Raw genomic sequence first — 16,444 nt, 5'->3', positions numbered from 1 at the left:
GAAATACTTGACTTGATACTGTTTAAATCCAAACCTGACCCGATTAGTTTCCAAACATTCTCTTGTTCCAGCTTCTCAAATGTGAGAATTTGCTGCTTTTCATAGTCTTATATGATAGTGAGCTAAATATATTAAGGTTTTTGACTGTTGAACAAAACAAGACATTTAAAGATATGAAGTTGGGCTTAAGGAAACTGTGATTGTAAACTGGTGTTTTATAGACCCAACAATAAATCGATGAATCAAGACAATCTGTTAATCAATGTATGAAATGTTATTTGCAGCCATATGTAAATCATAATCTCCCCACAATGCTGTTTGAGTGCATAAAGCAGGATTCCTTCTTTAAATAGACTGGAACAGCCTATATCCGTGAATACATTATTTACAGATGTGACATTTCACATAATCATGGCCGTTGCTTTTTATAATCTGTATCTGCTGACTGACTGTTGAAATGACTGGCAGCAACTCATGGTTATTTTCATTATTGATTAATATGTCATCACTTTGTCCCAAAATGCCCATTACATTTTTTGTGATCCCAAAACCTAAAGTTGCTGTATGCTTGTCTTCAGAGCTGAAATTCTTTTAACAGTAACATATTCGGCAAGTCAACATTCCCAGACTTCTTTAGTTCAATCAATAATAAAAATAAATCATTAGTCGCAGCACTAGTTGTAATCACTATATATGATTTTATTTCATTATGAAAACTAGACTTGGCTCACTTGTCCCAGTCCCATGTCTCGGCCACATCAACACACAGCACGTCAAATTGCATCCAAAAGTCTGCAAATCTGAGTCAGGATGTTATGATATGTATAAAATGTGGACACTGGCAATGGAAAATATTCAGAAACCATGACTTCTTGGCACAATCTGTTTTCTCTTTGCTGAGAGAGAACAAAGAATTTCCATAACTTTTTCTCATATTGAACCACAATCTCCTGGATGTGTGCTTCACTCCAGTGTGGCCCCTCTGTGTCCCTTCTTTCCAACAGTCACCACTGTCTTCTCTGTTACTCTCTGTTTTCTCACTTTGTCTCTCATACGTTTTCTGTGTTTAAAGTCCAAACTACCAAGGCAGGCTGTCTGCATCCTAAGGCTGTTATTGATCGACTAACAAAGAACAGAGAAAGAGACAGAGAGTGGAGGGAGAGAGAGAGAGTCAGTGCAGGCAGAGAAGAAGCCTCAAGAGCTTGTCTGAACCGGAGGGCCTATTTCTGTCTGTCTCAGTGCGTCATTATTGGACAGAAGACACACCAGACACACGGGATGAGATGACGAACGGTGTGTGGAGGACAGGAGTAGGAGGGAGGGTGAAGGGTGAAGTTTAGTCTCGGTCACCGTTGATTTGGTGCTGCAGACAGAAGGATTGAGATGGAGACGAGGCTTTCTCAGTCCGTAGCCTGAAGCCGGTCAACGTGTGTGTGTGTGTGTGTGTGTGTGTGTGCGCACAACAAAAAGGAAACAGAAAGGACTCAGTGGAAGTCTACTGCGATTCAACTCCTGACATGTTGTTGCTCCTCACTCTCCCTTCTCTAAATACACACACACACACACACACACACACACACACACACACACACACACACACAGACACACTCCGACACACTCCGACATGGTTGATATCATCTGCATTTAAAGCCAGCACATTCCACAGGAGCATTCCTCTGAAAGCAAAGGGAGTGGAGGCACACAGGCCAGGGCTTCCAGTGAGAAACTCACAGAGATGCTGTACCCCCAGTAAAAGAGTCAGGTCTGAAATCAATTTCATCCAATCTCATTTAAATTCTGCGTATCGATTCTGATGCGTATTCAATCTTGGTTTTTGATTCACACCATATTATGTCATTTTCAGTTGATATGGTTGCTAGGACCAGTTACCTCAACATTTTTCACAAACTGTAGATTTAAGAGTTACTATTTCTGTAAGTTGACTTAACAACAACCCTTTACATCTGCGTCAATCACATATTCGCTTGTCTCCATTTTTTCTATTTTGGGTGTTTTTAGCGAGGTAGATTACATCCTCGTCACATTTTTGTGACTGGTCGACTGTTTCTTCAAGCAGCGAAAGCAGCCACCAATGGACACAAAACCTGCCCCATTTCATTGCTGAACACATCAAAGAGCACATCACTCATACTGCAGATAAGTGCCTCAACTACAGCTATACTTTTCACTGCTTTCTTTCTGTCTGTCTGTCGTTTGTGAAGCCCGACACCACTTTTCAGCACTACCTCCAGTCAGTCCACCATTGTGACAAACACCAGACGCGACAATGTAGATGGAGGGCAATCGGTCCAAACTTTGTTTGCAGGAATCAACATGTAACATTACGTATGCTTGACCTGATTCAACCCAGGTGTGGATGCCAGGTCAAGCCCTACCATCAATTACATCAACATGTAAACATCAATAATAATTTCAACATAAAACTCATCAGTAGGGTGCAAACAAATAAAGAGATAGGAACATCAAGTTCTTCTCAATGCAGTGATGTTGGGTTAAAACTAATGATTATTTTCATCATTGATTAATCTGCCATTTGTTTTCCGATTAATCGTTTAACCGTTAAGTCTGTTTTGTCCATAAATAGTAAAAAACTATTTCTCTAAGCCCAAGATGAAATCATTAAACTGCTTATTGTCCAACTCCGACCAACGATCCAAAATCCACAGATATTCAGTGTATAGTGATATGAAACGGAGAGAGGCAGCAAATTATCACATTTAAAAAGAAATTACTTCCTACACTTACCACAATTACTACAAATCCTCTCGTCTTATGAATTTATACCAACTCAGAACTGTTTGTCTATACCCAACACTAACCCAAACCCCATCAGAAAGATGTGAAATCCCGTGAAATATGACATCCTGCCACTTACCTTAAATCTTTCTCTATCTGTGTTTTGAATTGGATTCAGTTATCTTTTCTGCTAAATGTGGTTTAGCTCTGTGGATCTGCGTCTGTTTTGAACTTGCACTTCTTCAGGTCTCCTTATGTCTGTGGCGTAATTTCTTTTTTCTTCGTTTTTACTCTTAAGCTGTTTGAGTTCAGGTCCATTTTTGGAGGTGGAAAAGAGCTGTGTTGTTGAGTGGATCTGGTTTCAACAAACGATCCGTGAACTATTAATAAATCACGGCTGCTCTACACAGTGAGACGCTGTTGGCTTCATCCTGTTTGTGTGTCTGGGTGCGTAAATCATACTATGAACCATAACCTTATATTTAAACAAGACTTCTAAACTTTGTCACACTCCCTTGAGGAAAAAAAAGATTTTGTATCTCTTGTGTATTGCAGCCACAAGCCACCTCCAGTATTTCTTGTGGTCCTGTTGCTCTTGTTGCTTCCCTGTCATGTAAAGAAAGCTTCCAAAAACACTTAATTTGCATGAAACCTAAACTAAAAATGGTAATCTATGCATGTGAAATTGTAGGTCTAACCCTAATTAATCATTCTCCTGTTTTTAACCTTTCAACAACATTAACTAAAACTATTTAAAGCTTACCATTCCTCAACTTGCGGTGCACCCTCCGGGACATAACCCAAGGGTTCTGGTTTGAGATTTTATTAAAACCAACTCCTAGAAGGAAGAACACATTGTAATCAGGCAGAGAAACACCTACAGGGTGCAGGGTGAGAATAAGAGGTGGGCTGAAAGAAGAGAAGCGACGGAAAGGGAAAGATTTAAACAGAAAGGGAAGCGAGGTTAACGAGAGAAGGTAGAGGTTGTAGAAGTGGTGATTTGTGACCCACAGGAAACATTGACCCCAGGCTCTGAGGGACAATAACAGGCCCAGGCGCTGTGTGTTTCCTCTTGATAACGCTCAGCAAGCTCACATGTACTCACTTGTGCACTCGGCCAATATGGCTTTTTTGAGTGCTGAAACTGGTCATTTTTGGGTTGAAGCTGCTAATGTTTATTCCGTTATCCTTAAAGTTTAAACATTATCACACCAAAAATGGTGAAGAATTACAAGTATTCCGTGTTTCCTTTGGTGATTGTACTCTTGGCAAGGTGAAAAGGCCTTACAAGTGTCTCATTCTCACTTATCTACAAAGTGTGTGTAAACACACAAATGTGCGTGGGAGATGGTAGAGATAGTGAGAAAGGATGGATAAAAAGTCAGAAAGCCCTCTAAAAAAAATGTGAGCGAAATAGAGAATGAATAATAGCCTTATGTTTTTTTTCTTCCTTTTTTTTTTTCTTGCTTTCTTTGTTTTTAGTCTGCAAAACAGCTAGTACACTCCATCCTGCTCTTACAGCCTCAATTTTGAGTTCAGTCATAGTGATCGGGATAAAAGAGAGAGAGAAAGTGAGAGATAAAAGACAAAATTGTCCTTGTTCAGCCTGAATCCCACAGTGGTCCAGATAATAGCTTCATCATACATCTCCCTGCCACACTTTTTGTATCAGCATACTCTAAATCTCGCTCGATTAGTTGACATGTTTGACACCTGCTAAATGCAGTTTTGAGTATTTTTATGAGGGTGTTATGGGTGTATTCTTCAATACAGATAACAACAAAAGGCTTACAGAAGTGTTGTGAAAAATGTATCTCACATAGGCTGTAAGAGGGGCCCCGTCAAGCTCTCAGACTGCAAATTCCTGTACTCAGCCGGAGGATGATGTGCTAAAAACTCGACGGTGAGAGATTGAGCGCTGCGTATTAGCTTTGAAGTTAATTTGACAAGTGCACGTATGCTTCAACTATAAGCAATATCACCTGTGAATAAAAGAAAGGGCTGTCGCCTCAGAGAAAGTGTGTGTGTGTGTGTGTGTGTGTGTGTGTGTGTGTGTGTGTGTGTGTGTGTACATCATTACCTAGGGATCTGAGTACACGGCCAGACATCATTAGGCTTTAAGGCAAAAAATCTCCACGGCACCAGTTTTACAGTCTGCCTGACCCAACAGACACGACAGGCAGGCATGCCGTTTAAGATCATTTATTTGGTTTGTGTGTGTGTGTTTGCGTGCATTTTATTTATTTATTTTCCCTGGTAATATGCCTGAGCCTTCATTATAGCTGGAGCCATAACTTTGATAAATCACTTGGGCTCGGGGCCCTCACTGCTTTCACAGTATTAGAAAACTAATTGAAATTCTCTTCCGCCCTCTCTCTTACTCTTTCTCTCCCCGTTTCTTTCTCTCTCGCTCTCTCTCTCTCTCTCGCGCTCTCTCTCTCTCTCTGTTTTTCATTCTCTCCCTCGTTCTCTCCTCCCGTCTCTGTTGCGAGGGCCGAGCAGTACCGTGTTTTTTCAGTAGAATAAAAGCCAAGAGGGGGAAAATGTCATCACTGATTTAATAGACGTAGTCTTACTCCAAAACACACACAGTAGGCACACACACACACACACACACACACACGCTGGCACACACAAACACACTGCACTCTGGGGAGCGTTAGGAATCCTGATAATGTCATCATAGGAATCTCCATAATGTACCTCGGTCTCCTGCGGGCTCCAGTTTGACTGTGCCGCTCCCTTCCTCTGCTTTTGATTAGATCAGGGATGAGATTTTAGGTTTAGGTTGATGGGATTTAGAGTTTAGATACTTGTTTCTATGGCCGTGATCCCCCCGCTGTCCTGGGATTGAGGGTCTGTTTGGTCCGTTGCCTGGGATCTCCCAGCTGCCACTGGATTTAGGGTTTAGTCGTTTCATTGTCCATGATCCCCCTGCTGCTACTAGATTTGTTTCATTTGCAGGGATCTCTCCATGCTGCAGCTAAATTCAGGGTGCGTGTGTTTTGTTGCACAGTATCTCCCAGATGAAATTTGTTTTGGGGTTGGTTTGTTTTATTGTCCAGGATCTGCTTGCCACTGCTGGATTTAGAGTTTGGTTGTTTTATTGTACATCTATCAGCTGTTGCTAGATTTAGGGTTTAGTTGTTTTGTTGTCCAGGAACTCTCTGTTTGCCACTGACTGAATTTCGTGGGGGTTTAGCCACTTCTTTTAAATATCCAGACACTGCTGCTGTTTGTGTGACACTTGGGGCTTTGTATTCACCCAGCAACCCCTCCTCTCTCACTAGGCGAGCTTTGTAGTTTGAAGCCAAAGATTTAGCGATGGAAGCAGAGACTCTGTGTGTATATGTGAGGCAGCTTTTGTAGACCGGGCGATTTCGTGGACTCCTGTCAGCACACAAAATTCTCTCTGCAAACATTCCTCCGACGTGATGCAAGCCCCAGAGAGGAGGGCAGCGTGTGTGCCTGTGTGTATTTTCAACCAGCGGCGTGTGTCTGTTGCCCAGACAAATCCATACCATCGCTGCCAGACACACTGCAGGCACATAGCCACACATGCACACAAGTTGCATGTGTGCGTGGTTAATGAGGATGTGTTGATTGATTAGACTGCGTTAATTAGCTGGAGTGTGAAGGCCTAGAAAGGTCTCTGCTCTGGTGGGAGTGTCCCCTCTGGAGAGACATTGAACTGTGCTATGCACCATTACGTTACACACACACACACACACACACACACACACACACACACACACACACACCACAGTCCCATCCATATCTCAGATGCGGGATGAGTCATCTCTCAGAGGCAGACCTAATACTTGGTGCGAGAGGAAGGATGCGCGTCTGTGTGTGTCAGAGTCTGAGACATAAGGATGTTTGCGGTGTGGAGATGTGTGTTGCAGAGTGAGATGTGCTTGTGCCAGCAATTTCTTTTCCCGGACTGTGTGTCCCGAACACTGACCTGATCCCCTGCCTGACATATCAACTCTCTCCCTCACCTCCTCCGCCCCCTCATTTGTAGTTTGACTTTCTATCAGCTGATCAGATTTCCTTTGTGCACCACAGAACTGCTTCTAGTAAATGCCAATTATATGGTATTAAGTTTGCTAACCTCCGTCTGTAGCCTTCCTCCTACTGAGTTTTGTGGATGTCGACGGAACTGCTGCAGTAAAGCATTGTAAACAGTGCCGCCACATGGTCAACTGGGGAATTACACATGATGCAGTGTTTTTGAAAGCATTAACACTGCACTTTTAGCTTTTAACTGTATGTATGTAACTCTATCTATGTTTCACTTGATCTGAACAATCAAGAAATCACGTGTTCCCAAAGAAAAACTAAAAAGGCAATCAAATTAACTAACACAAGCTTGTTTTTACAGGTTGTGTTGCTGCTGTTTTTTTTATTTCTGTTTGCTTACTTACTTACTTTTACTATTACTTATTTCAAAGACAAATTTCTGTGCAAGTAAGGCAATCATTTGCTAATGTAAATCTTCTCCTTTTGTTGTACCTCTCTATTCCTACTCTTCCCTCTACTTCCCCTTCTCTACTTCTTTCTTTTGCCCCTTTCCGTCCTTTTTTTTTTTTTTTTTTTACCCCCAACAGGAAGTTCTACTACATCACTCTGCTAAGGGACCCGGTGTCTCGATACCTCAGTGAGTGGCGGCACGTGCAGCGGGGAGCCACGTGGAAAACCTCCCTGCACATGTGCGATGGACGGACCCCTACGCCCGAGGAGCTGCCCTCATGCTACGAGGGCTCCGACTGGTCGGGGTGCACCCTGCAGCAGTTCATGGACTGCCCTTACAACCTGGCCAACAACAGACAGGTACAGAGAAACAGCTTTCAATATAATGAAGTCCAGTACAAGCACACGAGTACAGTAGCTATGCTGCATAACAATGCAAACTACACACTATAAGCTTCAAAAGATGGGATATGTTGCAGGGTTGTTACATTACAGCAGCAACTGATTTTAAGCTTGATGCTGCCATTTATCGTCACTAGCTAGCTAACCTGCATCTCTGAACCTGACCCGCCTTCTCTCATGTCTGTTTTGTTTAGTTAACCTTAATGACAATGCCAAGCCTATTTATACTATAACAGGAAATAGAGCTCTGCAGATAAAAGTACATTACATTCTCTGATAAGCTCATGCATTTATTTCAACCCCTAAATCAACCAAATGTTATTGATTTTCTGAACAAAAAGGGTCAAAGGAGAAATTTGGATCTGTTTTTTTATTTATTTATTTGATTGCTTACATTCAGACTTGATAAATGAAAGGTATAAGATTAGTTGCACACATGTAAGCGTGTGCACTCTCTCTCTCTCGCACACACGCACACAACCCACAAGCACATACGCACACAGGAGTAAGGAGCTCGCCTGCCGGCCATAAGCACCTCAAATTCACACCTTCTTTTCTGATGCCTTTCTCAGTCTTCCACCTAAACGTGTTGGCCAGCTTATCTCACCTGAGCCTCAGGCTGTTTTTAGTCAGGGTCCCATGTCTTATAAATGTGAAACACACACACACACACACACACACACACACTTGAGGTATTCTGGTGTACTCTTGTGAATCCAAATCAGTATGCAGTTCCTGTACTGTAACACAACCACCCCAGAATGTACTCCGTGTGTGAATGTCTCATTTTGGAACAAATTCACAAGAATTGAAACTGCTTTAGTTTATTTAGGACAATGCCTAAACAAGTAATCTGAAAAGAAAGTGGTTAATGATTTTATATATATATATATATATATATATATATATATATATATATATATATCAACCATTACTTGACTCCAGCTTCTCGAGTTTTTTTTTTTTTTTACTGTTTTTGTCATTTATGAAGATTGAATATCAGTGAATGCCATTTTTTTTAAAACATTTCCTATACAAAACGATTAATTATGAAAATAATAGATAATAATACTGGATGATGAAAATAATCAGTAGTTGCAGCCCTAGATAGATGATTAATCAGTTATCCAGTCATCAGTTCATTTTGTGTTCTCTTCATCATGTCAGCATCAAATGCTCAATTTTAAAAGAAATGATACTTTATTACACAAGTGAAAACTCCACATTTCCTGTTTTTCTTGTAAAACTAAAGCTGAAATCCAGATGAAGTAGAAACTCACCTGAACGTTTGCTCTATAATCAATCATTTGAGCCTTTCTGGCACTGAGGTTTAAACACAAGTCCTTGATTAAAAGGTGGATTCTTTACAATTGTCGTTCACACAAACATTCACTGATTCCTATAACCTCCTTCACTTCCTGTTCCTCTGTCTACAGGTTCGTATGTTAGCGGACCTGAGCCTCGTCGGCTGCTACAACATGTCCACGGTTCCAGAGAAGAAAAGGGCCCAGCTTCTCCTGGATTCCGCCAAGAAGAACCTTCGAGACATGGCCTTCTTTGGTCTGACAGAGTACCAGAGGAAAACCCAGTTCCTGTTTGAACGAACCTTCAGGTTGCGCTTCATCAGGCCTTTCATGCAGTACAACAGCACCCGAGCTGCGGGGGTGGACTTGGACAACGCTACGGTTCGTGCTGTCATCTTTTGTAGATTGAGCTCTGTAGACAGGAAGCACACATTGAACAGAAAATGTCAGATAAGAAGAGACATAGAAGAAAGTCAGTGGAGGACAGTAACTAAGTACATATACTCAAATACTGTACTCAAGTACAATTTTGAGGTACTTGGAAAAAGAAGTGGAAAATAATCTGAGGAAAGAAAAATAGAAAAAGAGAGAAACAAAGAGGAAACACTGTGATCTTATATTGCTGTGAAATGAGTTGGGATGACTGTCCCCGTTAAAAAAAAAAAAACAGCGGCTTCAAACAGGCTCTTCACACTTTGATTGGTCCAGTGTGGGAGTTCTTAGGCTCAGAAATATCCTCCAGTACACAGCAGACTGGTGATTTATACATCAAAACAAGCTAGGAGGATAGAAAGTAAAATATGCCCTTCTAACAGAGGCTGTGGAAAGGTGGGCCAATTATCACAAAAATGAGAAAATATCACGTGGTGAAAGGTCTGACAGGTGGAGGAAGCTGTGTGTGGCAATTTGAGTGAAAAGTAGTTTTTTAAAAGTAGCTTTCGAATTAACTACTTCCAAAGGCACGGCGTGAAATTGTGACAGTATTTAATTATTTCTAAAAAGTCAAATAATTACATCAGCAGGCGATGAGGTAACATGTTTACTTTACGCTCCCCTGCAAAGCTGCTGAAAAGCCCATTTCTACCTTTGTGGCGTCAAGATCCCAGTGAGTCCTTTTTTAATTGAAACTGGTGTCTAAGTTAAGTGACGACTGCTCTCGGATACATGACGTTTTTGTGACGACTTGAGCTCAGCTTCATCTTCCTGGCTTTGTGCCTCTGTCCCCTACGCTGCCGATCAAACGCATCTAATTTCCGAACACTGATGCAGTGCGTCGCTTCTCTCTGTTGTCGCGCACATTGCTCACAAATGATATCCAGCACTCCATCAGAGATTTCAAAGGGATTCTCTTAATTAAACACATTTCCCCCCTCTATGTTGAATCCACACAGCAGATGATACACGCCAATAAAGCCAGCTGCAGTGCACAACTAAACATCAAACACGTTTCTGTTATCTTGCTCCACATTGCCAACACACATTTTCTTTCTTTGTTCTCTCTCATGTTAGAAGTCCTATAAAGCTTTTGTACAAATGTCATGTAATAGGGCGTTTCCACCACAGGAACTTGAACCCAGGGGGCTAAGACCCTTTTGAGGAATTCAGGATCTTTATGCGTTTCCCTATATAATAGTTCCAGGTTACAAAAAGTCCCCGCTCTGGGAGTAGTATTTTCTAAGGCCACGTTCAGATCGACTGCCAGGCCAGCTTTTGCTCCAGCTAACAAAATGCAGGAAAGTTGATGAAATGCTTTTACTCCTGGTTTCAAAAGTACGACCAAAAATGTGTCACTGGCCAGGTTGGATAGGTTTTCTACTCTTGAGATGATTAATAAATTATGGGCCCAGATTGTCTGCTGTGGAGACAGGCGTTCTGGAGTTTTCAGTTTCCATTTCCAACTCTGCGTGTCTCCTTTTTCATTTATTTATTAAATCCACTCAAACATTAAAGTCACGTCACAATTAATACAAAGAACAACGCATGAAAATTGTCTCAAAGGCCGCCATTAATTTATAAACTATCATCGGTCCAGAGTTTAGTTCCTCAGTTTTGCTTCCATAGATCCTGCAACTATTTGGTAACAAATGGCTAAAACTGAACCCTTTTGTCTCTTTTCTCACCTTTCTTTATACTCTTTCATTAAACTGTTCTTCCTGTCTTCCTTTCTGTCTTCTCCGGTCTTCTCTGCCTCTGAGCTAAGTTAATCATTTCGTCTTCTCCCTGTTCGTTAGGTCCAGCGTATAGAGGAGCTGAATGAGCTGGACATGGAGCTGTACGACTACGCCAGGGATCTGTTCCAGCAGCGCTACCAGTACACCAGGCAACAGGAGAGGCGGCAGCAGCGCATCAAGAACCACTTGCAGCAGAGCCACCAGGGCCTGGGCCTGGGCGTCAACCTGTGGCCCTCCCATGGCCGGCAGAGCTCGGTGTCGACACTGGAGGACGGAGAAGGGGAGAGGGAGGAGGGTGAGGAGGGAGGCAGAACGGAGGAGGCGGGCAGCAGGCTTCCCACTGAGGACTATATGAACCAGATCATCAACCGCTGGTAGCAGCAGAATGAGAAATAACACACAGACATGCATATGTAATGTGAAAAGTACACAAACACACACACACACACACACACACACACACACACACACACACACACACAGAGAGAGAGTGGCGCCTGCATCAAAAGACCCAAATGACTGACAGACTTTACTGGAGAGGGCTGCGTGAATGAGAGTCGCAGTGGTTGTTATGGAGACCTGGGCTTGGTCGATTGCATCAGCTCTCATTATTGAGGTTTGCCCAGTTGTTGTTAGCACCTGCTTGCCCTCTCCACCCTCTGAGGTTCTCTGTCTCTCCTATCATCATTACTGACTGAGCAGAGGAGAGATATTTTTAAGACTTGCTGACAACCAAGTATCATCCATCTCTCCTGCCTCCCCTCCTCCTCCTCTATTCCTCTCGTTCTCTGTGGCCTCATATGGAGCATGAGAAAATAAAATTAAGTCTGTGAATTCCCACTAACTCTTAGCAGTCTACTTCCTGGATGCTCCATTTTCAAAAGAACTGGGAAAGCTTATAAAAGTGTGCTAATGGCTGAGCTGAACAAAGAAAACGGTGAGAGCACATGAGAGACTGAACTCGAAAGAAGTGAAGAAAAGTTGGACTGAGTTGTGTAATAAAGCTTTCCGCTTAAAAAAAAAAAAAAATCAGCCATTTCACCCATGAACCCACTTTGGTCATGAAATAATGACATTTCATTCTCATTTTAGGATGATTCATTTATATTTTCCTTTTTGTTTATGCTTTTTTTAAAGCAGAATTGTAATAACACTGAGACCAATGTTGCTGCCTAAAGAAAAGTGATTCCTTTATTTCTTTGTTTTTATTGGTTTTATAAGTCAAAGCTAATGGATCGGATTGATGTACAATGGACCATAGCCATTACTGAAGCCTTGCATCTTGGGGGGGGGGGGGGGGGGGAAGAAGTGGCTTTCTGTTCAAGGTTTCCAAAGCTCCTGTCGCTTAACAAGTTCATTATTTCTCCTTTTCTCTCCTTATTTTTGTGTGTCTCAGTCTTGCAGAGAGTGACATCCAATTACAGAGTTGAATCTTACATAGGTGCGAAGAAATCAAAGGCAGGGAGAGGAGGGAGAGTCTGCTGCAGTTTGTTGCCAGGAACCGTGCTGTGTGAGCGGCAAGCGCTTTGGAAACCTTAACTCAGACAAATGCACGAGATGGGAGTTGTGGAACTACTGGTCACCATGGCAATGTGAGCCCTTAATGTAGTGGGTGGCATTTTCAATGTCTCTTTTTTTTCTTCTCTTTTTTTTCCTTAGCAAAAGCGGCAGTCTCAAACGAGCCTCCTTCCCACCTGCTGAAAGGGCGCACACAGCACCGGTGACCTGTAGTTCGTTAGTGGGGGCCGGTATTTTACTTGGTTTTACCCTGAAGAACGCACGGGGCAAGGTAGCAGTGCCTCTATGTACTGGGATCATAGTCAACATAATTATTGCCAGATATTATGTCTGCATTATACTCCAGTGATTTCTCTGACTACTCGTGTGTGTGTGTGTGTGTGTGTGTGTGTGTGTGTGTGTGTGTGTGTGTGTGTGTGTGTGTGTGTGTGTGTAAATAGTATGTACAGTATGCCTTTGATTGGCGTATGTGTATGCCTTTGTAAATAGCGTGCCTGACTGAGAGAGGGTGCCTGATGAGTTTTGTGAATGACTGGTTCCATGACCAATTTTTTTTGTGGTGAAGGGGCAGGGCAACAAAGTCCCTCCAACAGTATGTCACAGCAGTGTGACCATCACAGTGATGCAAGCCAATAATACTCCCCTCTGCCCTTTCCTTTACCAGTTTATTTCCCCTTTTTCCTATTACCTCCCGTGACGTAGTTACACATGAGGACTGTATCACTACAATTATCTAAAATCCTAATTTATATTTTTCAAAATCTGCACGTGTGACACGTCTTTACTCTTGACAGCAAAATCTACAAGTAGGGTTGGCTCACGACAGTCAGCTCCACCAATTGCAGCAAATTCTGTGACCCAGGATTACATTATTGGTTGTAACAGCGTTTCCTGCTTTGCAAAATACCCACATTTGCTAAGCTTTGATCCTAACGAATCTCTTATTGAACATTTGATCTCTCCTCCTGCACCGTAGAAAACATGTACTGTATGTAGCTTTTGCCTGTTAAAATGACAAACATCACCCAAATTAGGACCCTTTTGTGATCTCAGTCAGCACTTATTCTGTGATTCGGTCACAGAGTTTCTTACGCAAACTTTAGGGGTAAATAAAAACGTTACTTTTTTTTTTTACTAGTTATCCAGCAGCTGTTTTCCAGCAGCTGGACAAATCTTCAGAGGGAATTTTTGTGGCCCCACAGGTGTCGGCTCTAGGCAAATTTAACATTTAAATCCTATATTTCCATAGATTCTGATGGCTACTGGCATGACCTGAGCAACTGACTTAGTGTGCCTGCCAGCATAGAGGAAGTCTGTGGAAATGGTCGGGTTTAAACGCTGGTCTTGCCCCAGGTAAACATTTTATCAGTCCGAAAAAAAACTTTGGAGACACAACCTGCTACTGGATAACTGTGGGAAAAAAATAACGTTTTGACCTTTTACTCTTAGGTTTACGTAGGGAACACTGTGAATGAATCACGGAGTAACGTACAGAATGCTGAGGTCTCAGATGTTGCCATACCAACGGCAGATTACATCAGCTGTATCCAATTAATATTGACTTCATAATGGCTCAAATGGAACTTGGTTTCTTAGGGGAAGAAACACCACATCATAACTGTGAGTGGACTGTGTGGTTTTGTAACAAGAGTGGCTTCTCCAGATAATCTAGCTGATTGCATAACGTCAATTTTAACCTTTTCATATTAATATTTTAAGATGATCATTTTAATAGTTCTGTATCAGGACTTTGAGCATTTGGAGCAAGTTGCTTGCGGAACATGAGGTGTAAAAGTAAGTAAGCACCACTTGTTATTTTCAGTGTGCCAGACACTTAATCAACATTTCATATTTTATCCTGTTAATGTAATTATCAGGTTGTAGGTGCAGGTTGTAAAGTGTTTCTGCCACCTCCGCTAACCAAGGGAGATTACAGTTCTTATAACTCTAACCTAAGAAGGTTCAGATACAAAATGCAAATTTAATACTGAATTCATATTCCATAAAACGTTATTGAACCCCAACCCTAATAAAAGCAAAGAATCTGAGCAATAAGAGGGAAAACCAAGAGGAGACTGTGGAAGAGAATGTAAAAGTGGGAGAAAGACGTGTCACAGCACGATTTAATTAAACTGAATGTAGTCCAAGTTTGGTGTCATCCAGGGGGGCAATGGGAGGATGCATGCTTCCTTGGTGTAAGATAAATAACATGTTGCATCCTGTTGTTGTTAACAATAGACTTTTGTTTTTACAAAGAAAGAAACCAACGATTTAGCCGCCCACCACCCTCCTTGTTAAATTTCAACTAATCACCCTGGATCCTCCAGTGTCTCTGCTTTTGATCAGCTCCTTTCAAATCAGAGATGATTCATGAAGGGAAGGAGAGAAGAACAAGGGGGGATGATAAAAAGGTATTGGGATGCATCCAGAGTCAATATGCTGCTTTTTGTGTAGCCTTCAAACTAACGCACATGGATATGGGAAGAGAGATCTCCCTTTTTTTTTGTTTCGTATTAACTTCCCCTTCATTGTATTCTTGAAACTGGAGACTAGAAAACACTGCAGCTCCGGGCATTTTGCCCACAACCTCTTTTTCAAAGTCAGACTTGCGTTTGGGCTCCAAACCAATATCTGGCTCTGCATTAGTTTTTGAGGACAAAATACAAAACTGCTTCTCTACCTTCAGAGTGTTTTATTTTTCAGTGTTCCAGTTTCAAGTGACCCATCAAACTTGAGGCAGTCCTCAAAAATACTCCCTGTACCTGAGCAGTGTGTGAAAGATACATCCTTTCACTGAAATGATTCCAGGAATTGATGCTGTAAAGCTATACTCAAATATTTTATGTCTCATCACTATGTATATCTGATGTCTTAACAGCTATTCCTTTGTGACAATGAAGCAACCCAGGTGTCGCTAACATCATCCCTTTTTTCTTTTTGTTATTTTTTTAAAAAGACGTGTTAAAAAGAGTGTGATAGAGACTTGTTTTTGTTTTTTTCGGATTGGTGTGCAGTATGTCTCTGGCTCCTTCTGTATGCATCATTCTGGGTTTGTTTCTTATGATTGCAAAAATGAATCCTCAAGCCACCAATTAAAATGTCATTTTTACAGACCTGACTGTGTTTTTGTTGTCACTGCATATCATTTATGAAGTTAACCTGCTCTATCACTCTATTATCAAGCATGAAAAACATCGCCCTTTAACTTTTTATATATGGAAAATACATCCAAGGTACTGACTTAAAATGCAACCACATATTCCTCTAAGAAACGCTCAGTTGGGGGATTTTATGACAACTTTTGTGGGAACTTTTCCATCCAGGTTTCTGCACAGCCATCCACAGGCCAGTCTATAACTAGAGGATATTTCTACCACTCGCCTACACTAACCACAGGACCGTGACCACATAAAGCAGCCTGCCCCCCCCCTCCCCTAATGACAGCCTCAGCCCTGTCAACAGTGATCCACTGCACTAATTAAATCTGCAGACACTCAGGGCCTGCCTAACACACGTATATGCACACAAATACACTTCCTCCTCTCCGGCAGGTAGCGTTTGGCGAGCAGGAGACGGAGGGCCGGTATAAATATCATTCCCTGTCCTTGGCTGAGCACGCAAAGGAGAGGGAGCAGAGCACAGGCTTTCACCCTGTCTCATCAACAGTCCGGTGAGCTTCAACTTTGACCCCTTGAGGCTGGGCAGAAAAATAATTTGCCTGGACAGCGACAGGCGGAGGCAGTTGGCTAGAGAGAGATCAGAGTGGGCAGACTGTACCAACAAAGACAAGTGTAAGGGAGATGAGGAATCAGAGAGGGC

At 42.1% G+C, this 16,444-nt stretch overlaps 1 protein-coding gene across 2 annotated transcripts in view; it reads left to right on the top strand.

The window, feature by feature from the left end:
• Nucleotides 1–15,738, top strand: part of hs6st1a (heparan sulfate 6-O-sulfotransferase 1a) — a 61,431-nt gene extending 45,693 nt beyond the window's left edge. The window contains exons 2-5 of one of the 2 annotated variants that reach the window (XR_004895702.1): nt 7,368–7,590; nt 9,069–9,317; nt 11,168–11,564; nt 11,595–15,738. Coding sequence is in view for 1 of the 2 variants with exons in the window: in XM_031309814.2 (XP_031165674.1) it covers nt 7,368–7,590; nt 9,069–9,317; nt 11,168–11,485 (790 nt within the window). In the remaining variant the exon portion in view is untranslated. Of the gene's footprint in view, nt 1–7,367; nt 7,591–9,068; nt 9,318–11,167 lie in introns of both variants that reach the window. The other variant, XM_031309814.2, reaches the window with a different exon arrangement.
• The last annotated feature ends 706 nt before the right edge of the window (nt 15,739–16,444 follow it).

Source organism: Sander lucioperca, chromosome 18 (assembly GCF_008315115.2).
Source record: "Sander lucioperca isolate FBNREF2018 chromosome 18, SLUC_FBN_1.2, whole genome shotgun sequence".
Lineage (NCBI taxonomy): Eukaryota > Metazoa > Chordata > Actinopteri > Perciformes > Percidae > Sander > Sander lucioperca.
This window is presented reverse-complemented; position numbering and strand designations above follow the sequence as displayed.